At 44.8% G+C, this 25,696-nt stretch overlaps 1 protein-coding gene across 5 annotated transcripts in view; it reads right to left on the reverse strand.

The window, feature by feature from the left end:
- Positions 1-25,696, reverse strand: part of NEK6 (NIMA related kinase 6) — a 171,557-nt gene that overhangs the window by 31,249 nt on the left and 114,612 nt on the right. For all 5 annotated transcript variants that reach the window (XM_066580797.1, XM_066580800.1, XM_066580795.1 and 2 more), the window contains 4 exons: positions 24,519-24,629; positions 21,106-21,214; positions 12,142-12,249; positions 5,852-5,946 (listed from right to left, as the gene is read on the reverse strand). In XM_066580797.1, coding sequence (XP_066436894.1) covers positions 5,852-5,946; positions 12,142-12,249; positions 21,106-21,214; positions 24,519-24,629 — 423 coding nt within the window. The remainder of the gene's footprint in view (positions 1-5,851; positions 5,947-12,141; positions 12,250-21,105; positions 21,215-24,518; positions 24,630-25,696) is intronic.

The following is a 25,696-nucleotide window of genomic DNA, read 5'->3' on the forward strand; positions in this document are numbered from 1 at the left end:
TGAGCGAGTATACTCGCTAAAGGCAATTGCTCGAGCGAGCATTGCCTTTAGCGAATATTTCCCCCGCTCGAGACAGAAGGTTCGGGTGCCGGCGCTGGGGAGCGGTGAGTAGCGGCAGTCAGCAGGAGGGAGCGGGGGGGGGGGGGTGGAGAGAGAGATCTCAGAGATCTCCCTTCCATTCCGCCCTGCTCTCCCCCGCAGCTCTGTGCCCGCTGCCGGCACTCGAACCTTCCGTCTCGAGCGGGGAGATATTCGCTAAAGGCAATGCTCGCTCGAGTAATTGCCTTTAGCGAGTATACTCGCTCATCTATAATTGTGACGCATTTTTCATTGCGGTAAACCACAACGCCGATACCTCTATAGTACCCTCAACTTTAATGTCAATGTATTACAACAGAGCTAAATAGGACAAAAAAAATATCTAAAGCGTGACAATTGCAACCACGATGAATTTTGGCCAGGCGGTAAAATTTCTCACCGCGTCGGCATAACGCTCTAAGTTACTTCCGGCTCCGTTTTAAACTACATTTTGCTTTAAGATCAATCTTGTGCAAACCCCCTCCATGACAACATCTAACCCCATCAGTTGTGTCAAATGAAAGCCTCAGCTACTGCAGATGGGAATAGCCTCCTATCCTCCACCAGCGGCATAGACGCATCTGCAGAACGTGCTGAATGAGTGGCAGATTAAATGACAAGACCGGATGAACCCTCCTGTATACTCTGCATATTATCCTAATCTATGAAAAGCTTTAAGCTGCAGACTAGAATAGGTTGTGCCAAATTTTTAATAGTGCCACATAGGATTTAAAGAAGGCCAGGGTCACGGAGAAGAGTCTGGAGTATTGCAAGACGTAGAAGGGCAGAGCGGGTGAACCATGTGGTTTTTTCACATGCCACCTCATTTTCCATTTCTATATGTCTGTGTGCTCAGTGATGTGGGAGATGAAGACACAATGCATGTTCAAGGAGTGGACTGTAATCCGTCTTGATCTTAGAACTATTCTACATTCCAGCAACAATCAGTATAAGCGACTCTAAAAAGCCCCGATAAGACGCGGCTCCGGTTTAGCTTTCTAAATCCATCAGATTTTATTAAAAAAACGTCCTTGGGAGCGAAGGGGTTCATTAATATGACATCACAGCCCGGCACTATGACCAGCAATTGTGCTTTTACCATTGCGAGAAAAAAAAGCCCTAAATTTGCCGGGATCGCAAAAAAAATAATAAACTCAAGTCACAAATAGTCGGTCTTACATTTACTTTGATCCGGCTGAACGTAGTGACCTAAACCTCAAAAAAGCAAGCCTCATAAGTTCTGACTTAAATGGTGAAGTATTTAGAGTGGAGGAGAGAAGAGACTTCAGGCATTCGCTGTGGCTCCCTAATAAGTGTTTGTGAAGCCGGATCGGGGCTACATTTTGACATTTTGATTAGAACAATTACAGCTGAACGGCCAGATACCCAAACCTAAATGGGCCCACCACTCAGGCGGCTGGTTAAGGAAATTAGGACTCGTTGTGTTTTGGTTTTTGGCGTACATCGCCCGTCTTGTTAAGGCCAATAAAGGCATCGCTTGTAGCAAGACAAGGGAAAAACTTATTTTTATCTCGGCTGATTTATCTAGATGACAGACTCCCCCAAATCTGAGATAACATGTCATTGCTAAGGAAGGGGAGGAGGGGGGGGGGGGCTGTTAAAATTTTGCGACTGGCTGTGGAGCTTGTGGGAATGACAAGGAAATGTAATAACGTCCATTAAAGTGAAGGAGAAGTAAAAAGGAAACATTGTGCCGTTCAGACATGAAAAAGGATTAACCCAGCGAATGCCGCTGCTCTTCTCAATGCAGTTTATAAACCCGAGGCGGCATAACAAGGCAGGGTAATAATTTCACCGCAACCCGCGTCCACCTCGCATTACGTTATACAAGGTCTAACAGGAACATAATACTCAAACAATCATCAAACTACCCTAAAGGATTCTTTAGACAATCTGTAAGGGTGCTGAGGTCAAGTTCATTTAAAGTTTGCGTCCCCGAGATGATACTGTATATATAACTCCAACAATGCTCCTATATAAGGTAACAGCAGTATGTGCCCTACCTGCAGAGACAAATGCATGCATAGGCCTCTACTCCAGGGCTTCAATGCAGATGTCCTCCCTTCTTGACCAGGTCACCAATGCAGTGGGGAACTAAAGGTCCCAGCAGTGCAAGCCTTAGGTTACATGTGACCCTGTATGAAAAATGTTTGGGCAACCCCTCCCAGTCTACCTGTATCCTGCTTGTGCAGAAAGTAGCAAGATAGCGGCATACCCACACCAGAACCGCTCAGTGAATAAATACAGTACCAGAACCAAGCTCATTACATAAATTCAGCACTACAGATGAGCGAGCGTACTCGCTAAAGGCAAATACTTGAGCGAGTATTGCCTTTTGCGAGTACCTGCCTGCTCGTCTCAAAAGATTCGGGTGATGGTGGGGGTGAGCGGTGAGTTGGGGGGAGTGAGCAGGGGTGAGCAGAGAAAGAGAGAGAGAGATTCCCCCCCCCCCCATTCCTCCCCGCCGGCACCCGAATCTTTGGAGACGAGTGGGCAGGTACTCGCAAAGGGCAATACTCGCTCGAGTATTTGCCCTTAGCGAGTACGCTCGCTCATCACTATTCAGCACCAGAAGCAAGCCCATAACATACAGGCTCATAATGCAGCACCAGAACAAGCTCATAGCAAATAGAGAATGAACCAAGCTCAGTGCATAGATACAATACCAGAAGCAAACTCATAACATAATTACAGCCTAAGAACCAAGCTCAGCACACAGATACAATACCAAAACCAAGCTCATAGGCCTAACAAATACAGCACTAGAACCAAGCTTATAACATACATACAGTAGCAGAACCAAGTGAGCCCATGGCAGTGCCATTGGGCTGATAATAGCACTTTGGAACATTAGAGAGGAGGAGACAGAGCCAGGAGGAGAATGATTCATGTAGCTCCACAAGACACCGCCACAGGTAGGAAGAGGATCATCTGCCCAGGCAGACCTAAAGAGGAAGATCGCCCCCAGCCTATATCCACCTAGTGCCCCCTCTACAAGCTGGGGGCAGGCACCTTGTGTGACCGCACGGGTCACACGTAGCTAAGGAAGCCCACTTATCCCAACCAGCCCTATGTTTCCCAGCATTCAGGGTATGCACTTAATAAAATTGTAAAGTCCTCTCTGCTTAGGACTATGAGGGGCGTGATAAAAAATATACTTAAGATCACCCAAACGTACTTCTTCAAAATAAGATTTCAAATACTTTTCAGGCGCGATTCAGCGTTATATTGTCTGTACTTCTGTTCCATTTTTGGAAACAGATCTGTTAAAAGTCAATGGGGGATGTCAATGGGGAAAATAAATCTCTTCCATTGACTTTAGTTTGCATCTGTCATGGTTCCATTTTTTGGATGAAGAAAATAGCGCAATCAGCAGCGATATTACTTCCTTTCAAAATAACGGAACGGTGACTGAACGGAGGACTCTATTACTGAAGTCAATATGTTAACTGATAAATAATGCTGATGTGAACGGAGCCCCATATTGGCTGTGTGATGTTCCTATGTATCACTAATTTGTGAAATCTAATCTTTTGTTAACGAGCCACCATACTTTAATTTTTTTTTAAATGTATAGAATAGGCATTTCTAAGCATTTTTGCAATAGATGTTATTAGCCTATCCTATAGACTGTCGTTCAAAACCCCTCTTCAGCCATACATCCAGGTGAAGTCCGTGCTGAGAATGCAGTCTTCCCCTAACTGCATAGCAGAACAAGTACCTCTGACTGCGCCTGCACTCTTCTCTCTAGAGTAGGCACAGCTGTTCCCATACAACAGATTAATAAATATCTGCTTTATATTTTACTCATCATCAAACTTACTTGATGGTCATCCTGTGCCTCGCTACTCTGCCCGTTACTGCTGATTTGAATTAGTCCCTGTCTCCTCTCCTACCACCATCCCGGCGCTGTCTAAGGAGAAGCCGTTCTGTGCTGCAGACGACTTCTCCTCCTCACAGTGCGCCCATTCTCCGCTGAACCCAATGCACTAGGTTGTGACGTACAGCACTGTACGCCAACTGTGGGACTTAAATGGTTTTGCGAATACATTTTTTTAAATCTTTATTGTATTTTGCACGTTTCATAATGATTCAATTATGCCTTTTTTTCATCATTCCATTGCAGAAAGTGCTGTCCCTTCCCAGCTTTTAATAAGTAGCACAACTTCCTAAACAGGGATTAGAGCGACGACCCTGGCTGACCTTTGAATATGACCGTTTGAAATTTGGACGGCGAGTCGGCTCCTTGACAATTATACATACGATCAAATGCGCACAAATCTAGTGTATCGAAGTCCATTGAAAGCATCTATTCCCGTTCCCCGTCTGTAACAGCTGAGAGTTGCTTTAAAGGTGGAAGCTGAGTGTTGTACAAACAGATTAGTCATGAAATGTGTTAGGTGCAATTAAGTGTAACAGCTGCATGGCTTGTACACCACCATCTGGATTTGACTTACAGCCATATAGCATTTAACATGCAAACATCAGCCTATTATAAGATCTCTGCACCAATAAAGGGGAATAAAAAATTGTGTCTGTGTTTGTGTTGGATGACCTCCTGTGGTGAAGAAACTGGGGTAACAGAAGTCAGTTTAAGAAGCTGCTCAGTGCATTATTGTTATTGCTACCAAGGCAGGGGCAGTAAAATATTGTACCGTGCCCAGGAATGTTGTTCTTTCCCTAGCCTGTACAATATATATCACTTAAGAGCAGCAGTTTTTGCTCCAGAGCATAACTTCCTACTGTAAGTGGGGCAAGGAAGTAGCCTTTAGAGTCAAGTCTTCACTGGTCACCTTTCTGCATTCCAGTAGGTGTAATACGGAGGTGTAACATATAGCTACTGCTGAGCCTTTGATGCAAACTACATACCGTAACATTAATCCCTTAGTGACTGCCAATACACCTCTTTATGGCGGTCATTAATGAGCTTTAAAACGGACTACTGATAGCCAGGCTCCTGCTGTAACTGCCAGGAATGGAGAAACCTCAGATCCTGGCAGCTTAACCCCTTACATGCCGCAATCAATACTAACTGTAACATGTAATCAGAGGACAAGAGGAGGAGGCTCTACCCGTCACCCATCGGCACCCGGCAGTGAAATTGCATGATACCAAAGAGTTTCTACGGCAGGCTGAGACCTGGGGAAAAACGGATCCAGCCCTATATCTCAATACAGGTGTCCTATATAGAAGTAAAAATAGGGTACTTGAATTGGAAAGCATTCATGCGCTACATGATGGTATGGTGTACGGGCCCCTGGGGACCTCAGAACATGGATTTCAATTTTGTGTTGTGGCCCCTGCAAAAGAGTAAAACCCAATTGCAAAATTGATGAGTAAAATGTGAGAAGCAGAAATCTGCTTTCCATGTTTTTTTAGGTCCCGTGGGACCGCTACTATGACTAAAGTAAGGAAAGAACTGGAAGTGGCCTCCTTCTGCTACAATACATGCATGGAACCATCGTTGGACCCGTGTTCATTCCAGGGACTTTCAACACGGAGCAGTACCTGACTCTCCTGCAGACGGCGGTGGATGACTTCCTGGATGATCTGCCCCTATCGTAGCAGAAGGCGGCCGCTTTAAAGTACGCTTTCCTAGCTTCAGTCATAAGCAGAATACATATAGACTGTCTAATAGTGCAATTATTTATGTTCTTTTTTTTTTTCTTATGACGAGAGGGGGCGCCAAAAAAAATAATTCCGCACAGGGTGCCATCTGGCATGGATGACAGGTTCCCTTTAAAATACTCACTTCGTATAACAGGCACCCCAAGGACCAAATATCGGACTTGAAATTGTAGCCATTTTCATGTATCCTCTCAGGGGACATGTAATAGGGTGTTCCCACTGCAAAATACAAAAAAAGAGAAATTAATCCCCAAAAATTCAATAATCTAGTCAGCAACATTTTCCATAAGGACATAGAATCGAATACTTATGAATGCGGTGGTCTTAGAAGAGTAAGGAAGAAAGCCTTGCATGATCTCCAATGCGATTTCTCCCATAGAAGAATAAACATTTGTCATGGCTACATTGTTGCCATTATTCTGCCTTCTACAACATCATTATATACAAGAGTAAACTGACCATGTTATGTATGGAACAGCAAATGTCAGATTTAACCAAGCAGATAATAGTGGTCAGAGCACAATACTGCTGTAGCAGAACAAATGTTACATTGCTAAGGAGAGAGATGCCAAGAAAAACCCTAGGTAGATCCGAAAAGCTCATGGGAGCAGGATTTATGGGGGGACTCCATGCTCACTGATCCAAGTCTGGGGGAGGCTGCGCTTCTTGGAATGTGTGTGGGATCAGCGAAGGAAGAAAGAACTGCTTGACAAGCCCCACGCTCATTAGTCCAATAACATCCATATTTATGAGAGGGATTAGCACACATGATGGACAAATGTCTGCATGCTAGCACTCTGCAACATGCAACCAGAGGGGCAGGCGACACCGAACGGACGACGGATAAGCCCGGCACAACACATGTATCCCTACGTTCTCCAAGAGAGCTTACCGGCAGCATAATTACTCCCTGTGGGGCATTAGATTTTTTTTTTTTTCTTCCTGGGGTAATTAAACGAATGTAAGCCTCAGTTGTCGATGCCATATTGCCATTACAAAATGATTAATTTGTTTCCATCAGATGCTGATATTGGTTGAGGTGTCGTTTTTGCATCTAACAAGCACAACCTCCAGAACAGAAAAGCCTTCTGCAAAATGTGTGAACTCGGGTGGAGACACGACATTTCTCTCTCGTTCCATCTAATGGTAATCTGCGCTACGGCGAAGCAAGCCGGCGTGAAAAACACTATTTAATAACAGTAAACATGTCCGTGTATTAGTTAAAGCTCGTTCACATCGGCGCTGGCGTTCGGTTGGAAACCTGCGGCGCTGATTTGTAAGGAAACAGGGCAAATAGCGAGAACGGAACCTCCGAGCGCCGGTGGTTAGAAGCCTTTATTCTGCCCATATACAAATGTTATACTTTGTTAGGGTGCCTTCACACTTGCGGTAACATCGCGTAATGTTTTGCACGATGCGATTGTACGAGAGAACGCAGAATTAGGAAATCTGTGTGCAGGTTAAAGGCGAGAATAGTGGTAAAATAGAGCCGGAGTTCTATTGCCCTGTTAGAGGCAGAATCTGTGCCGTCAGCTTCCACGGGGTGTTCACATGGCAGGATCCGACGTATTATTTTCTACGCAGGTTCTTTCTGTAAAACTGTAGCCGAAATCGTCTAAGCCACAGAATTCTGCCACAAATCCATGATTTTAGCCTTCTCAATAGGAGGGGATTGACAAGTCAATTCCTGCCACGGTTTCCGGAGTGGGTGACCACATGCACGTTGGCCCAAGTGAATGGGGCAAAATATAGTTGCCAATCCACAGCATTTGAAAATGCAAATCTGCAGCAGAAATCAAATGTCAGCCTCGTATTGTTGGAACCAATGCTGGTTCCTAAAGGTGCAGCAGAAGGCAACTCCAATTGGGACCAATTACAGGCCACTAAAGCAGGGTTGCACTACCTATGGCCCTACATGCCACGCTGTGCAGCCCCCAACTATATGGACGCAGTCTGCAGGCGGCTTACATACAGTTTTTATGCCACAAAGAGAAGGGAGGCACATAATGTTGGGAGCAGGGCATATACTAATGGGTCACTGTTAAAAGAATGGGGTTCCTTGAGATGGAAAGGTGGCCGTCTGCTCTCTCCATGGTTGTTTATGAGGGTTGGGAAATGCTGCACTATTTCTGCAGCTCCCATATTCTGGACTGGAGGGAGCCACATGAATGCCACATGAATGCATGGTCTCCTCCTCTCTGGGGTAGAATAGACCCCCGTTCTCAGGATAAGTGGGAGTCAGTGGAATCTGCAGCCATCAGACATTCATGGCATACTAGTAGATTGCCGTTAAGTGGATGCATTTTCTATGCACTGTCCTGGGCTGGGCAGAGTTCTTGTCCCAGCGCCTTGGATGTGGGCACTCACTGCAGCATCAGTGGCCTGCCCGAGGTTGGTGAAGTAGTTGAGCCAAATGCGCAGGTTGGTATAGCGTGAGACGATCTCCAGTACAATGCCGAATGTGGTGCACAGCAGAGTGAGTTTGGATGAAACTGCTTCTCCCCACCCGCTTGGAACTGCACTGCGCTTCGATGGGGACACTCTAAGGAGCCGGTCTACACTACACTGGTGAGTGGGTGGCACAGCATTATTCTCCTTCAAGCACCAGCTGATGAGTGCGGGCACAGTGTCCTCTACAGTATAAACAATTAGGTGTCAAGTCCCCCTCTATTGGCTCACATATGTAAATGTCGTGCCATAAGGTCATTGAACCACATGGTGGCAGCATTCCGATTACAAACCATGCTGTGGTATAATATATAGATACTTTTGATATGCCATTAACCCCTTCCCAACATGCGCAATACATGTAAGGCGCACATCAGGTTTCTTGTGTATGGAGTGGGCTCAGGAGCCAAGCCTCCTGAATCCATGGCGGGTGTCAGCCATCTTTGACAGCTTCCACCCGCCCACAACAGCCATTGTCGCAGATAACTCTGGTCGCTGCTGTTAACCATTTAAACGCCACTGTTAATTCTGTGATTATACTGTATAGGCAATCAGACGATTGCATGTTCAAGGCCCTGAAGAAGACAATGTAAAAAAAAAAAGTTATTAATTATGAGAAAAAATTAAAAGTAGTAAAAACATTTACCGCTTTTCGCAGTCATCACATAAATTTAAAAATAAATAAATCAGTATCTCTGTCTTAGTATAAACTGGATTATTATAAATCCCACATGGCTAACTCCAGAAAAGGGCAATATGCAGAGCCAGAATTGCACTTTTTTTGTCACCCTGGCTCCAAGAAAAAAATTGGGATAAAAAGCTATCAAAAAGTTATATGTACTCGAAAATGGTGTAAAAACTAGAGGTCGCCTCACGAAAAATGAGCCCTTGCAAAACTCCAAAGAATGAAAAAATAAAAAGTTATGGGCATCATAAGATGGTGATAAAAGTCATTTTTAAATAACGCTACATTCAAACACTATATAAATGTGGTATTGCAATGGTTCTAAGATAAGATGTCATTTTTACTGCACTGTGAATGTCGCAAAACCACCCCCCACAACGACCAAACTGGCAAAATCACGTTTTTCCCCATTGCTCCCCAGTTAGAAATCTTAAAAAGTTTCCCAATACATTAAAGGGAACGTTATTTGGTATCATTGAAAAATACAAATCGTCCCGCAAAATAGAAGCCTTCTTGTAGCTACAAAACCAGAGAAACAAAAGTTCTGATTTTTTGACAGTGGGTAGGAAAAAAACGAAAATGCGAAAATAAAAAAGGGCTGCAGCAAGAAAGGGTTAATGTCTCATGGTAATATTCCTTTAAGTTTTACTGTTGTTTTGGGGATAGTTCAAGCTGGTAATGTGGCCCTCGGACCAAAAAAAAAAAAAGTTTTGCATGCTTGTACTGTGCCCGGCTTCTGTACTGAAAGAGTTCATTACAGTATTGTGATCATGTCTTGCAGTAGCTAGACGGGTATTTGCTACTGATCCACGCGGTAATCACAACATCTAGGAGATGCAGAAGGCAGGTTTCTCCCATGCATCAAGCCAGGTAATATGCGTTATACGTGGATATATTATTGTAGACCCCTGCGGATTACCTCCCCGGACGTGACACTGCATACATATCACCGGTCACACATGGCTAGTTTCTATAATTTTTTGCATGCACCCACTAGTGCTTCTCCAAGGTCCTAGATGATGAAGCTTGTAGATGACTGTCTGCATTGCTGTGGAGCTCTGCTTGGCGACAGTCATCAAGGAGTTACCCTTTTCAGATCTGTCTGGATTACTGCTCTGACTGATGCGCTTGGGATAGAAGGACGATGACTTGTGGAATCCCAGTTCCTTCTCATTAATATAATAAGTGCAAACGTCGCAGGACATCTCATCATTAACTGGACACTATCATATTTTGGGCTCGTTCCGCCTGACGTGATCTTAATAGGGCTTGATGTGGTTTTTTTTTTTCTTTCTCCGTAAAAATATTTATCTAAATCATTGTGCAGATAGCAATCTATACATAAAGAGGCAGCGACGACCCATGGAGACACGGATTGGGAGATCTGGATCAGTATTATCGAAGATTAGAATAAAAAAGCTGGCAAGCGATTACATGTCACCGAAACCTTAAAATTGTACCGTTTTATAAGTATGATCAATGAACATCAATGAGAACACAACGCGTTTCACTGCATCGTAATAGGGGAATGTAACCAGCGGGGATTGAGGAGTTTTATGAATTCCGGTACTGTCACATTATGGTGCAGTAATAAGACCTGTTAAGGCCCACTCAGTCCAGGGAAATCTTCCTCGGGTGGACGAGACATTACTAGTACGGGCTTCTGTTACTAGATGAATGTCTAGGGAACCCTACTGAGGCGGCATGCCAGCCAATGTTGTTGGGGAAGGTTGCGTTCAGCTCCGTCCACCAGAAGAAGATTCCTGGTTGCTTCTTTTGGGTACCCCTTTGTATAACAAATCATTCGGTGCTTGTACAGAAAATTCCTCTGTCCATTAAAAGGATCCTTAAAGAATATCCGTTTCCGAACTCCAATCCTCATGACCCTCTCAATAGGTCAGGTTTTCAGGATTTCCATAGCATTTGCACAGATGATGTAATTATTGTCAATGCCTCCGACATCACTATAGGATATCCGCCACTCTGAATTCTTGCCGATCACCCGGGCTTCTGTCAGCATAGATAGTGCTGTTCGTATTGCAGCAGCCAGGGTTGGTACTGCAGCTACAGCTTCCACTGAATTCAATAGGAACAGTGGATGCATTGCCAAACCAAGTCACTGTAAGGTTGACAGCGCTATCTGCTTCCAACTCTGTCTGCACTGACAGCGGGCCAGGCAATCCCCTGATTAGCAGGGATCATGAGTGGCAGGGTACTGGTGTATCTTGTCTCCACCAGAAGAATGGGTGGAGCCATGGGTTGCCATTGAGGTGCCGCCCCCAGGTGTTGATTGGCTGATGCCCACTGTCAGTTTCCCCGCCGCTCTCCCATTGCTGGCGCATCGGCTGTTACCACTGTCAATGTTTTCCCCGGCACCTTTTCCCATGTCACCTCCTGGCTCTGGTGTTAGTCTCCCCATTGGCCTAGCATGCACGGTCCAGTACCCACTAACACTGTCCTCGTGGCTGCACTCCCTTCTCAGCTCCCGACTATGCTCTGCCTCTATCCGTCGGCCTAGCAGCTGCGGTCACAGGCCGCCTGTCACTCTCTGCCGAAGGATGGGCGGCAGCTGGACAGCTGCAGCCGCTTGAAGTGCTCTCTCTTCCTTGCCGGCGTATGTAGATGGGGGCTGGAAGAATCGCCAGCAGTGGGAGGGGGAGATGAAAAGGCCAGCCCTAGGTCTTCCTTGCCGGCGCTATGGGGTGCTCCAGGAGCCAGCACTACAAAAGGGAGGCCGATGTTAAGAACATTAAACCGCAGGGAAGGTCCGGATCCTGTGTGGGCTGCAGCAGGATGTCTGCCAATCTGAAGATTTTGGGGGCGTAAACAAGGCGTTACCTATAACTGTGCAGGTCTCCCCCCATATTTCTGGTGGAGACAAGATGCACCAGTACCGAGTGTCAGACCTCCACAATCAATAGTAAAAGTCCTGTAGAGCCCCTTTAAGATATACTACGCCTACAAAGAGGAAGTCTTCCAAAATTAGGTGAAATGGCAACAACTTGGACAAGTCTTCTGGAAAGGATAGACATATATTAATTGTAATCCACTGCTTGTTCTCCGAAGTATGCACAAATATATATTCTGCAAAGAATATTGATAAAAGGTTTCCCTGACCGGGTAGATATTATAGACTGAACTATCGATTAAGCTACTGGGAGGAAGCGGCACGATTCTGAGGCTTAGTATTAGGAGAAAATATGTGATGCCCACCAGTTTTTAGCTCTCATATATCACCAATACATAAAATATGCCGAGGCCAGCAAATAATAATACTGTACCCAAGGAATGTGCCGCGGTGGTTTTGGAGCTGAAGAATCGACCAAGACCAAGGTCTCCTAATTTTACAACTCCAGCAGCCGTAATAAAAACATTAGCAGGCTTTATATCTGCGGAGAGAGAAGAAAAAAAGAATTAATCTGATTTCTTGTATGTAATATTCATTTTTTTACACGGGTGTCCTGTTGGTCCAGCATACTCACATTTTTGTAATACCACTACCAAAAATAAAATGCATCAAACATTGTGTGTGGATCCTGCAATCAAGCCCCCCATTCCCTTCAAGAAATCCTCCAAAATCAATACATTCTAATCACTCCATCAGTTACAGCCCGTTTGGCGACATATATGTATACGTCTCTTGTGCACCATACAAGCCGTGTCCTCAGACTCCAACAAAAGCATTGAAGGTTTCTTTAACCCCTTAAGGACCAAGCTGTTTTGTACCTTAAGGACCAGACACTTTTTAGGGATTTTACTGCTCCATTTTTTTCCTTTAGCTACCAAAATTATTTTTGCTGCGTTTTTTTTCCGTGACATATAGGACTATTTTTTTAATATCTTTTTCACTGACTTTTTTCCCCATTTTGTAGTTTTATTTGGGGTAAAATGCTAAAAAAAATGATTTTTTTAACATTTATAGTTTTTTTAAAAATAATTTTTATATTTACACTAAAATAAAGTATGGGAATAGGTTCCTCTATTTGTTTTGGACGTTTTGATATATAGTATGTATGGTTTTGGTTTATAGGGCGCATACGGCGACGGTTTTTGTTGGCGTCTGCTTTGTGTTATTCTCTTTATGTATATATTGTTGTTTTATTCTGTTGTTTTGTTTTACTTATGTATCTAATTGTGTATTTTACTATCTATGTCCCCCATGACGTCATATAAGACCTCTGGGGGACATTCACTTTTTTTACTTTATTTGACACTTTCCCACTGTAGCTGGGGCGTCCATAGGAGCCCTAATTACAGGGGAAAGCAACCCCTGTGGTGACATTAGTCACCTGCAGAGCTGCCAGGGTCTAGTCTGATCCTCCAGCTCTGCATAGCAGGGAATCCCGGGAGGTCACATGACCCCCTCCCTCCCCTCCCCGAGGCTCCCATAGTGAAAGTACTTCTTACTTTCAACTTTCCCCATACAGTGCTCATTGAGCACTGTATATCGGGGAAGCAGAAGGCAGGAAGGGTTAAAAACACCTCCTGTCTTCTGCTCCGGGTTATCAGCTGTCACTAACAGCTGATAACCCGTTCCTGTCTCTGACTGATTGCAGAGGCAGGAGACTTAGAGCACCGCCGTATTTTTACTATCGGCGGTGCTCTAAGCCCAGGACCAGCCGCCGTATATATACAGTGGCTGGTCCTAAATGGGTTAACTGAACACAGAATATGTAATATGAAGGTTCACCCTATCTGACCCATGAAACGTGACCAGAATGCCTGGCACAGAAGAGAAGTAGGCGCTATTACATAATGGCCATGTCAATATATAGACCAATTGTAGGAATATGTGGGTTCCAATTAGAGGGGTCGTCTAAGTTGTAAGACCTCCCATGTAGTAAAGCAAGAACTGGTGATACACTCACCTTTCCCCGTTGTGTCCAGCGCCAATCACTCCGGCTGCCTGCCTCCATTCTTTCTGCCATTATACAATGGCGCCACCTGTTGGCTAGAGCCAGTACTATGGTATTGGATATGCTGGAGAGGCCCCTGACAACAGAGCGGCCAGTAATCTACAGTAAGAATACCCTGCCGGATGTCTTCCGACATCGGAAGCTGTACAGCCTTCAATAAGAATGTCTTTAGACGTCAGACAGTGGATTGGAAAGGGTTAAGGGCTCATTCACATGGAAAACGGACCGATTTCCCTGCGTGCGCGTGCTGCAAGAGTGCATTTTTTACACGTGCGTGCCATCCATTTTTTACAAGCATAAAACAACACAAGAAGGCCCAATTAATGTCACTTTTTTGTTTTCACTGTTTCCTGCCAACATATGTAGAAAACACAGGGCACACGCATGCAACATCCATGTTCGTAGCATTTTTATTTACACTGCCATAGACTTTCATGATTTTGGTCCGTGAATACAAACCAAAAAAACGACATGTTGCAGCATCGGTCTACATAAAAAACCAATTTACTTTAATAAGTCCGTGAGCTGTCCGTATTCATTAAAAATTACCAACCGCACAGAGACAGAAAATACGCCCGTGTGAATGGGCCCAAAGGAGGTGCCAACGCTTGTCCGTATACCCAATTAGTAAGCCACTCACTCACCCACTGGCGGATCTGACTAATCCATGTATTTGGATCATCATTCGAATTACCTGCATATGTAAGGGGCCAAACAAGACAATTGTTCGTCGGATGAAATTTAACAACAAACAATCACTTCAGCCCACTGATGGAAAGAAGTCAGAGATGGGCGAAATCCTTGCCTGATTAATCAGAAAAAACTTTTTTGGCCCATGAACAATATTTCATGTATGGCCAGTTTGAGTGCAAATGCAATGTGTACGAATGCAAAGCTGTGGTTTATCAGATGATTGCTTATTGAACCGTTTTTTTTCTATAGCCAGTGATTGGCTGCAGCAGTCACATGTCCTGCTCATCAGTAACCAGGAAGTACAATTTGGTTATGAACCAATTTTAAGTCGTAGGAAAACCCCTTTAACCCTTTCCAATCCAATTTGTATCCTTTATTTCCTAGGGGGCTTACTCTTTTTCTGCTGTTATACAACGGCGCTATATTCTGGCTAAAGCCAGTACTGCATGAGGTGACACATTGGATAGGCTCCGACAGCAGAGAGGCTGGCTATGTGCAGTAAGAGAACCCCGACGGACGTCTTCCAACATCAGAGCTGTACAGTCTTAAATCATAATGTCTTCAGAGGTCAGACAGTGGATTGGAAAGGGTTAAGACTACATTCCCTCTGCATCAGATTTCACCGATGATAATAGCGATCACCGGGTGTATCTGAATCCACTGCCACGGCAGGCAGCTGATATCGGACATGAGATAACCCATATAAAGGTGGCAGAAACTGTGGCTGCCGGCTGCACGACTATTCCACCGACACCTATACATCCTGTAGTTGTGCATCCGCGGGTGGATGATGGGGTGGAAACTAAAATCAACTGTAAAAAAGGCAACATGTACAAGTAATGTTTTAGTTTTGTATCACCAGAATATTTTCTGCATCACCCTTTCACTATATCTGCTTGCTGTCATCCAATAGAAAATCTTCATAATTTTACTTCCGGTGGATAAAAACCTAAAATCTGTCCAGTTCACATGACAGAATAGAGTCACCATATAGTCTTCTTCTAACCTACCAAGAGGCAGGTCTCCTAACTTACTCTTTGGAGTAAGCAATAAAAGGATCCTACTAAATATCAGTAAGCAGAGATATTGGAAACTGTGAGGAATTGATGCAAAGAGTACATTGTCTAAGCTTTTATTATACATTGAATAGGCATTAATAGCTGAAACCAGCATAGACACTGTTCACAACTACATGGGGGGTGCAGTCAATGGGACCCGTCTGATGCTGCTCCGTCATAGGACTGATCTGCAGGGGTGTAAGGGGGTCTCCATGTGCCTCTCTTTCCTTAAAGGACGACCCCCGTTATATTGTGTTATATTTACGGGTCTTGGAATTATGACGGCACGGTCCCTTTAAGTGTGGAGCGCTTCGGAACTAAAGATATTCCTCTTGCAAGACTAGCAAAAGTGTATAAGGAGGAGGAGGAGGCCTATGGCCATGTTGCTGGTAGACCGTGAAACAAAAAAAAAAAAAAAAAAAAAAAAACACTTTCACACTGTATAAAATAAAAAAAAATCATATATAAATTTGATATTCGTGTAATCGTACTGGCCTGCAGAATCGAACGTATTTTTTATACCGCATTATGAACGCCGTTGAAAATGTAAAAAAAAAATGCCAGAATTGCAGATTTTGTTAAAGGGGTTGTCTCGCGGCAGCAAGTGGGTCTATACACTTCTGTATGGCCATATTAATGCACTTTGTAATGTACATCGTGCATTAAATATGAGCCATACAGAAGTTATTCACTTACCTGCTCCGTTGCTAGCGTCCCCGTTGCCATGGTTCCGTCTAACTTCGGTGTCTTCTTGCTTTTTTAGACGCGCTTGCGCAGATGCATCTTCTCCCTTCGGCTGGTCTTGGAAGCATCGGCGTTTTGGCTCCGCCCCCTTGTACGCATCATCGCGTAGCTCCGCCCCATGACGTGTGCCGGTTCCAGCCTCCTGATTGGCTGGAATAGGCACATGACGGGGGCGGAGCTACGCGATGATGCGTACAAGGGGGCGGAGCCAAAACGCCGATGCTTCCAAGACCAGCCGAAGGGAGAAGATGCATCTGCGCAAGCGCGTCTAAAAAAGCAAGAAGACACCGAAGTTAGACGGAACCATGGCAACGGGGACGCTAGCAACGGAGCAGGTAAGTGAATAACTTCTGTATGGCTCATATTTAATGCACGATGTATATTACAAAGTGCATTAATATGGCCATACAGAAGTGTATAGACCCACTTGCTTTCGCGAGACAACCCCTTTAATCTTGCCTCTAGAAAAAAAACTGGAATAAAAAGAAATTAATATGCTATATGTTCCAAAAAAAATTAGACATAAAAAAATGGAGTTCGTCCCACCACAAACAAGCCCTTAAAGAGCTCCGTTGATGGAAAAATAAAAAATGCCTTGGCTCTTGGAATGGGGCTTAAAAAAAAAAGGGTTTTTTGTGTGCAAACATAGCAAAACATTAAAAACTGCATCAACTTTATATTGCCGGCATCGTGCCGACCCAGAGAATAATGTTATGATAGAATTTATCTTGCACGCTGAACGCCGTTAAAATGAAATGCAGAAAACAAATGTCAAAATCCCCCCCCCCAATCGCCCTAAAAAAATTAATAAAAAGCTTTACAATATACTATATGTTCCCAAATACATTGCCATGAAAAAAATACAGCTTGTTCCGCAAAAAACAAGCTCTATGTCGATGTAAAAATGCTAAACGTTACGGTCCTGGAATGCAACGATGAGGAAAAAAAATGAGTTGGTCATTGAGGGCAAACAGGCTTGGTCACTAAGGGGTTAACAGATACAGCAACTGTCCGGATAGACTCCTAAACCAAATTGGCAACTAGTTGTAAGTACGCAGCGAGTCAACAACTGCCAGGAAGCAATGGAAGTGATCAAGAAGACCGTCTCCAATAAAGAAAAAAAAACAGCGCTGCAACTTTTGATAAAACAGCAGCCGTTCTCCTACCTCGGCGCACTACAAACGCGTTCAGATAACTCGCACAGAAAACACGTACAACTCTATGAAGCCATGTGTCCCAATGCCCTAAACACAACACAAATCCAAAACTCTGATCGGAGCCTTTGTATTCAACACTTCACAGCTGTGATGTGACAACGCTTTCATAGAGGAATCAAAACATATCACCCTCTGACAGTTTCATCAGGTCCAATCAGAGCGGGGCTTCAAAGGCCGGATGAAATAAAACGTTCACAGAGGTAACAGGGCGAGATGTAAGGGAGACAGAAATCCGCAGAAAGATTCTGCTTAACCACGTCAGTGCTAGAGAAAAGTGCTGCAATGTATTCCTTCACCCCTCGCTGCCTGAACGGCTAGAAGAGGCCGCATCGCCAAAAAACTTATTGCAGTTTCCGTAGAACTTTGGTGAAACTTTTCTGCTTTGTTTTTACAGCCTTATTTAAAAGTGACCCTCCGGGCCTGGAGAAACAAAGATGGCCACATCAGCTTCTCTGACTGCTTGAGGCACACTGGGAGTTGGCGTGTATCATTAGTCTAAGGCACTACACCGGTGGCATTGTTTTACCAGTGCTGTCCACATGAGCAGTGCTGACCAAATCAGAGTAGCATGCAGTGTCTTAAAGGGGTTGTCCCGCGCCGAAACGGTTTTTTTTTTTTTTAAACCCCCCCCCCCCGTTCGGCGCGAGACAACCCCGATGCAGGGGTTAAAAAAACCACCCGCACAGCGCTTACCTGAATCCCGGCGGTCCGGCGTCTTCATACTCACCTGCTGAAGATGGCCGCCGGGATCCTCTGTCTTCATGGACCGCAGGGCTTCTGTGCGGTCCATTGCCGATTCCAGCCTCCTGATTGGCTGGAATCGGCACGTGACGGGGCGGAGCTACACGGAGCCCCATAGAGAAGAGGAGAAGACCCGGACTGCGCAAGCGCGGCTAATTTGGCCATCGGAGGGCGAAAATTAGTCGGCACCATGGAGACGAGGACGCCAGCAACGGAGCAGGTAAGTATAAAACTTTTTATAATTCTGTATGGCTCATAATTAATGCACAATGTACATTACAAAGTGCATTATTATGGCCATACAGAAGTGTATAGACCCACTTGCTGCCTCGGGACAACCCCTTTAAGACTACCAGTGCATAGTGTGAATCAGGTAGTCAGAGAAGCGGTGAGGCTATCTAGGTTTCTTCAGGCCCGGTGGGTTGCTTTGACAACTGAACGCCGCCTGTGTTTGGTATGATTAGTAATTAAAACCTAAGAAAAAAATGGACAATGCACAAACACTCCGCCCCTAACTGCTGAACTCAGAACCTAATGACCCGTTTTATGCGGCTCGATTCTTGTCCATTGTTACAAACGCCAATCAACCAATTGCATGATGTTTTGCACTTGTTAGGTAGTTTTTATATGGGCAGATGATTGCGAGTATGGGGACAAATGATAGTTATGCCGATCATTGCTCCCCTTACAGATAGCACTTGTTGGCAGCACAACCCCCTGCTCAGATGTGTTGCCCATAGGTGAATATTTTTTATGCCCACATGAAAGATCCAAGCAGGAAATTCAGCTAAGCCCACGATCAGGCAGAGGAACGTGCAGGTCTGATCATCAGCTTATGTAAAAGAACCTTAAACAGGGAGATGTACTGTTGCTGAATGCAATCTATATGGGGAAGAACGATTGCAGTAATGATCGTTCAACCCTATATAGATGGCATTAGTCGGCAGCACAGCCCCTTACACAAGCTGATGATTGGTCCCGCATGTCTGATCATTGGCCGAACGGGGTATTCAGATTTTTTTCATGCTGTCTCACTTCTTAGCAGCACATCTCCGAGTGTAAACAGGGATGTACTACGAACAACTGCGATCTGCATGGAGAATAAGGATCATAGTAAAGATTGCTGGTCTCATCCCGTGTAAATACTACCTAATGAGCACTAATTGTCATGCTATTTGTAAATCGGTGCTCGTTACACCAACCCGGCAGTGTGCAAGGCCCTTACATTAGGAGGGGGGATGATTGTATAAAAGATCCAATCAGCTAATTAACGAGCGTTTGCTGACATATTCAGATGGATAGATGATAGGGTAAATGAACATTCGGACAGACAGTTGTGACTGATCATCGGCTTGTGTAAATGAGCCTTAAAGGGGGTGTGCCAAGTGATAAAATTATCCCCTAGCCACAGGATATGGGATTACTTTATGGTCAGTGAGGGAACGAACGCAGGGACTCACACCATACCCGAGAATGGGGATCCGTTCTTCCCTGAATGAGTGGGGAAAAGTGAGCTTGAGCTCTGTAATCTCTCGAGATGTCACTGAAACCTACATGACCTCCGCCTCATTCACTCGGGAACTGACCAGACCCCGTTCTCTGGATTAGTGGGGGTCCCTACGTTTGGACCCCCACTGATCATAAAGTGATCCCCTATCCAGTGGGCAGGGGATAACGTTATAACTTGGTACAACCCCTCTAAGACTACAGAAAGAGATTAATTACACCCCACGTGTTCACAGCGCATATACTGAGATCAATGAGATGCATCCATACAAAGCTGTCTGTACCTAGGCAGAACATGTATCAATGCTCCATCTATGTATGAGCCAGGGTAGTGTGTCTATGCAGCATCAAATATACAGTATCCAACAACATATACAAGTTGTACTAAAACCTTTAGCAAATACATAGCCCCTCCCAGCACCCATAAGATGTACTACTAGAATTTCTTAGCGGTAAGGGCTCCCTCACACAGACGTATGCAGCTTAGGTGCATCAAACAGGCAATGTTCTTCACGCACCAAAACCACGTATTTATTGCATGCTTATTCACTGTATTCTTCACAAGTACAAAAAAAAAAAGCGCAGGAAAGTCCCATTGATTTCTCCTGTGTTCATGTGTAAATATACAGTGAGTATGCACGCATCATGTGTAACATAGTATGTAAGGCCAAAAAAAGACATATGTCCATCCAGTTCAGCCTATTACCCCCCCAATGTTGATCCAGAATAAGGCAAAGAAAGCCCAATGGGGTAGCAGCCAATCCCCCCCCCCCCCCCCCCCCCCGCGTTTTAAGGAAACAATCTGTCAATCGGAACAATCCCCGGATCAGCGACCCTTCTGAAGCGATAAGTGATTATAACATATAATATTGTATCGTTCAAGAAAGGCACCCAGGCCCCTTTTGAACCCTTTCAGTGAATTCGTCATCAGCACGTCCTCCGGCAGAGAGTTCCGTAGTCTCACTGCTCTCCCCTCTGTTCCTCCCCGCTCTTCCCTTGCCGCTCCCCGCCCGCCGCCGGCAGCCAAATCTTTTCTTCCGAGCGGGCAGGTACTCGCTAAGGGCAATGCTCTCTCGAGTAATTGTCCTTAGCGAGTATGTTCGCTCATCTCTATTCGATATATACAGATTATACATGTCTATTTCAGTCTACCTGACCCAATAACCCCCTGTCTATACAGAGTATACCTCCGATATCCTACTACAGGGTGTCGTTTACTCTTCTACAACAATTTATGGAAACTTGTGAGTGCTTTTTTCCCTTTCGCTGTTTCCTATACAGCTTCATACAGTAGTCGACAGCTGGATTCCTTTCTAGGAGTGCAGGATTAGGTGTAGGATGAGCAGGCCATGGATGGATGGTGAGATTACCTCTGTGCATGATCCGGCGGGAATGCATATGTTCCACAGCGCTGCACAGCTGCACAAAGTACTTCCATACTGTCCTCTCCGGGATTAGTCTCTTCTGTTTCTTAAAATACTACGATGAGAACAACAGAATGACCCGCGTTAGGAAGCTGCGGAAAGTTTCACGTATAATAGGACATAAAGGGAAAAAAAGCAAAAAATGCATAGAAAATAACGATTTTAAATAGAAAGACGGTAAATTAAACCATTTCAGAACCAGATTTCCAACCTTTCTAAAGCCTTTGGAGCGATCGTAACCCCTTTCCCACACTCGTCAAATCAATGTTGTGGAACAAAACAAAAGCTGACAGGTGGAGATGCCGTCTTAGTGTAATGAGCGGCTCTCCTCTTAATTACCTTGAACAACATATTTAAAGCCTCAGAACCATAAACTGCGGCAAATGGAATATCTGCCTAAAGCAAACTGCGCTGATATAAAATAGTCTGCATTATAATTGCAATATGGAACAGCTTAATGCGCTCTTCTCAGATACACAGGGTTCGGCTGCGTGCATCTAAAAAACAATGTAGGAAAGACTAACAGTAAAGATGCCATAATTGGGGAAATCCACCCCGGTGCCAGCTCTGCTTGCGTTTGGCAGGCAAGTGCCTATCTGCCTACAGAAGACCGGTTTTACTTGCACAGACCGCTCCTGCTGGGCAGAGGAAGCACATGGAGCTTGACAAATGACAGCCATTGTGTTTTCATCTGACCCTACATTAATCTTTCTCGGTAGTTGAAAATGAGAGCTACACAGAGCTACGTGCAACTTCCTGGGATTGGAAGTCGCGGGTAGCTTCTTGACGGCGGCCCATCTAGGGAACGTTTGTCGAAAGTACTGGTACATGGGCAGTACCGGTATGGTTGGTACCAACATGGAGGATATCAGCAATGACTGGAGGGAATATATGAGCTGAGGATAAAGTATCTGTATGAGTCACATATACTGTATGTGCAAGAACACGGCTAATGCTACCGCACTGTTCTGTTTACACCTACAGTAAGGATACTGCCAACTAGTCGGGGCTTGGAGCACTAATGTGACTGGGATGAATGCATGGCCATGGATTATTACATGGGTCTCGCATATGGTGGGAAAAGATCTCAAGATACGGTGAATTGCCACTTTATAAGAGACTCATTTAGTAGCGCGTTGGACCTCCTTTGGCCATCAGAACCGCAGCAGTTTGTCCTACCGTCCATCTACAGGTATCAGAGGGTCCAGGGTGCGCCAAGAAAGCATCCCCCACGGCATTACTAGACCTCCACTAGACTGAAGAAGTGTTGACACTTCACAGAAAGTGCTAATCGATTCATGTTGCACCTAATTCTGACTTCCCATCGTCACGGTGCAACAGAAATCTAGATTCATCTGACCAGGTTTTTTTTTCACACTGCTCAGTGATCCAATTTTTGCACTTTTTTTTTTTTAAGTCTTGTTTTTCTGTCATTTTTAGCCCTTTTCACACAAGCATATATATGGGGCTTTTTTAGGCAAAAATCGCGACCCTCTGAGGCATTGGATTCCAATGTATTAAATCAGATGAGCGTAAAAACATCGCGGCGGGGAAAATAGGATATCGGCGACCTGAAAATGGCAACCGATTTTATAGGATGCCGGAAAAGATAAGTCTTATCCTGTCTTTTTGCTGAGATATGCTGGAAGCTCCTATAGGAGCTGGGGAAAAAAAAGGGAGAAGGAGGGGGTTTAGCTGCGTCCAGCACCGGGAAAAGGATACAGCTGCCTCTATTTAGGCATTAGAAGTCATTCCGAGGATTTCTGCCGACTGAGGGATTTCTGCGATGCAGCGTATATATTTTCGCTATTACGCCGCAGCTGCCCGTGTGAATGGCCGAGAAAATGCTTATTTAGATCGGGACTCGATCACGGCTTTTTTTCTCTGCACGCGATTTTCGGCCGTGATGCGGCCAGAGTGAAGACGCATAGGGTCGTGTGAAAGAGGCCTTAGGCACCAATGCCGCTGCGAGTGGCCATCTCCTGTTACAGACCACCCGCGCTAAGGAATGATAAATCGTACATTCGGACATGTTGCCTGTCTGTCAGAACATTTCTACACATTTGACCCTCTGACCCTTTTCGCTGACAGCTTGCTTATGTCCACAGGACCCCCCCCCCCCCCCCCCCCCCCATCGCTGTATGTTTTCCTTGATCACACCATTCTTGAGTTACTTCCCACACCGCTGCATGAGACAACCCACAAGGTTGGCGGTGTATGAAATCCTGGCCCCGGCTAGTGACTATTCAGTGTATATCACCAGCACCAAAAGCAATCAAGAAGTAAAATCCGAAGAGTCTGAAGTGAGTTGGGCCGGGCTCACACAGCCGTAATTCATTGCCTGCCTTTGCCGAGACGGCACACAGCAATTACGTACAAGTTGTGTGCCGCCAATCGTCATACATGATCTTGGAGTGTACGCCCGTGTAATATGTGCCAAGATAGAGCGATTGGTGCGGCATATTACACGCATAGAAATTCATTCCGTAAATAGTACCGTACGCACCATCATTGCCCGGTCCGGCTCCTCCGGCACCTCAGTTTTGTCATTAAAGGGGTTCTGTCACTAAAAAAGAAAAATGCTATACTTATCTATTCCTCCCCCATCAGTCTACTTACCAGATCTTCCCCTCCCTTATCTTCTCCTGTCTCCTGCAGTCCAGGGGCTCACTTCACCTCCACTTGCCTGATTCTTCTCCTTCCTGTGAGGTTAGGTACATTAGGTTGGCAGTCTGCCAATGTACGTTACATCACAGCTCACAGGCCAGCAGGAGGACTGCCTATCTTCTTCAGAGATTGCTCGTGCCAGCTGTCTCTGAAATAGATTACAATTCCTTCCTAGGCAGTGATGCTACAGCACAGGGATGTGACCTTCACTGACCCAGCAGGAAGGAGTTTGTGATAAGCAGCCCTCATAACAAGCTGGTCCCAACCTGCAGTGAGCTGACCTGGGGCACTGGAGAAGCTCAACCAGGAGAAGATGTGATAAGGAGACTGACAGGGAAGGAATAGGTAAGTTTAGATAATTTTTTTTTAATGACAAAACCCCTTTAATCATTGCAAAATTACATAGGGAATATGTGACTCGTTGTAGTTCATTACAATTGGCACTGGGAAGTGGATTGTCCATACCCAAAATAACGCATTAGGAATCTGCTGTACATATGTGAACAACTTGGCCAGTAAAGTTCCCATAATGCATTTTCCTATAAATGACAGCAGTTTGCATCGGCTCTTCCATAGATACAGTAATAAAGTAATCCTACTTATCTATGCACTTTACCATTAAAGCATTTACTAATCATATGAACGTTACTTAGAAATTCCGCATTTGCAAACTTAAGTCCTATAACCCTTACTTTAATCATCTGAGAAAGATCTCCAGCATCTGCCAACTCCAACACGATGTTCAGCTCATTGTCTTCAATAAATGAGTCCAGATACTTGATAATGTTTGGGTGGTTCAATTGCTGCGAAGCGAGAGAAAGACAAGAAATGCGCGGAATGTGAATTTCAGGACAAAAAAAAAAACAACCATTTTAAGAAAAAATCTAATATCTCGTCCTCCGCTGTCCTATTCTTTGCAGAGAACATGAAGAATTTTCATTTAAGAGTGTATAAAGTTTAACAATGTTTTTTCCGACAGAACCGAGTGCAGTCGCAGAGAAAGTGGTTTTTATTAGACAAAAAATCATTAGGAATTAACAAAACAATCAAAAAGCCATAAATCAAGTGAGTGAGCCTCGCGTGAAGGCAGCAGAATGCAGTCCTAATCTCTCACTCATGACCAGAAGGTTGCATGTTCTATCCCCGCTTGGTTCAGGTAACTGTCTTAAAGTTGATTCAGCCTTCCATCCTTCTGAGGTTTCGGTAAAATGAGTACCCAGCTTGCTGGGGGGTAAAGATGACTAAGGGAGGCAAAGGCAAACCACCCCGCAAAACGGTCTGCCAAGAAAACGTCACAATGTGATGTCACCCTAGGAGTCGGTCACGACTCGGTGCTTGCACCAGGGGACTTTACCTTTTACCTTACATTAATAGGAGCAAATGGATCTTGGATTATGCATAAGGCTTCCTTTCCATGCTCCTGCCATTGATGTTGCCACTTGATCTCCCTGAGGTCTCCAATTCTTCTGCAGTTTGAGAGTTTTGTCATTGGCACTTGTCCCAAACTTAACGCTCCATCCAACTCCTGGTCTTCCCTTTACACAGAGCTACTCCGTGTTTGTCTGAAGCCCTATAGCTTCAGGATTGGTAACCGATTACAGTCTGATGTTTGGTCTGTGACCTTTACCTAGACCCGTTTTTCCTACACCTATTTAGACCTGATGGGTCTTCTTTGAATTGGTGCCGTTTCTCCTCAGTAGACATTTTCCATTCTTTTTCCAAAGCCTGTGAGGACTCTTCTCCCCTTCTCATAAGACTCCATAATATTGAGTTCCATATAGTCATTTAGTAACCTGCACTTCCTGCCATGATGCTTATCCACCAATGAGAATGTACTTTTCCATTGCACACTGATCACCAACATCGGCGC

Source organism: Eleutherodactylus coqui, chromosome 10 (genome assembly GCF_035609145.1).
Source record: "Eleutherodactylus coqui strain aEleCoq1 chromosome 10, aEleCoq1.hap1, whole genome shotgun sequence".
Taxonomy (NCBI): domain Eukaryota; kingdom Metazoa; phylum Chordata; class Amphibia; order Anura; family Eleutherodactylidae; genus Eleutherodactylus; species Eleutherodactylus coqui.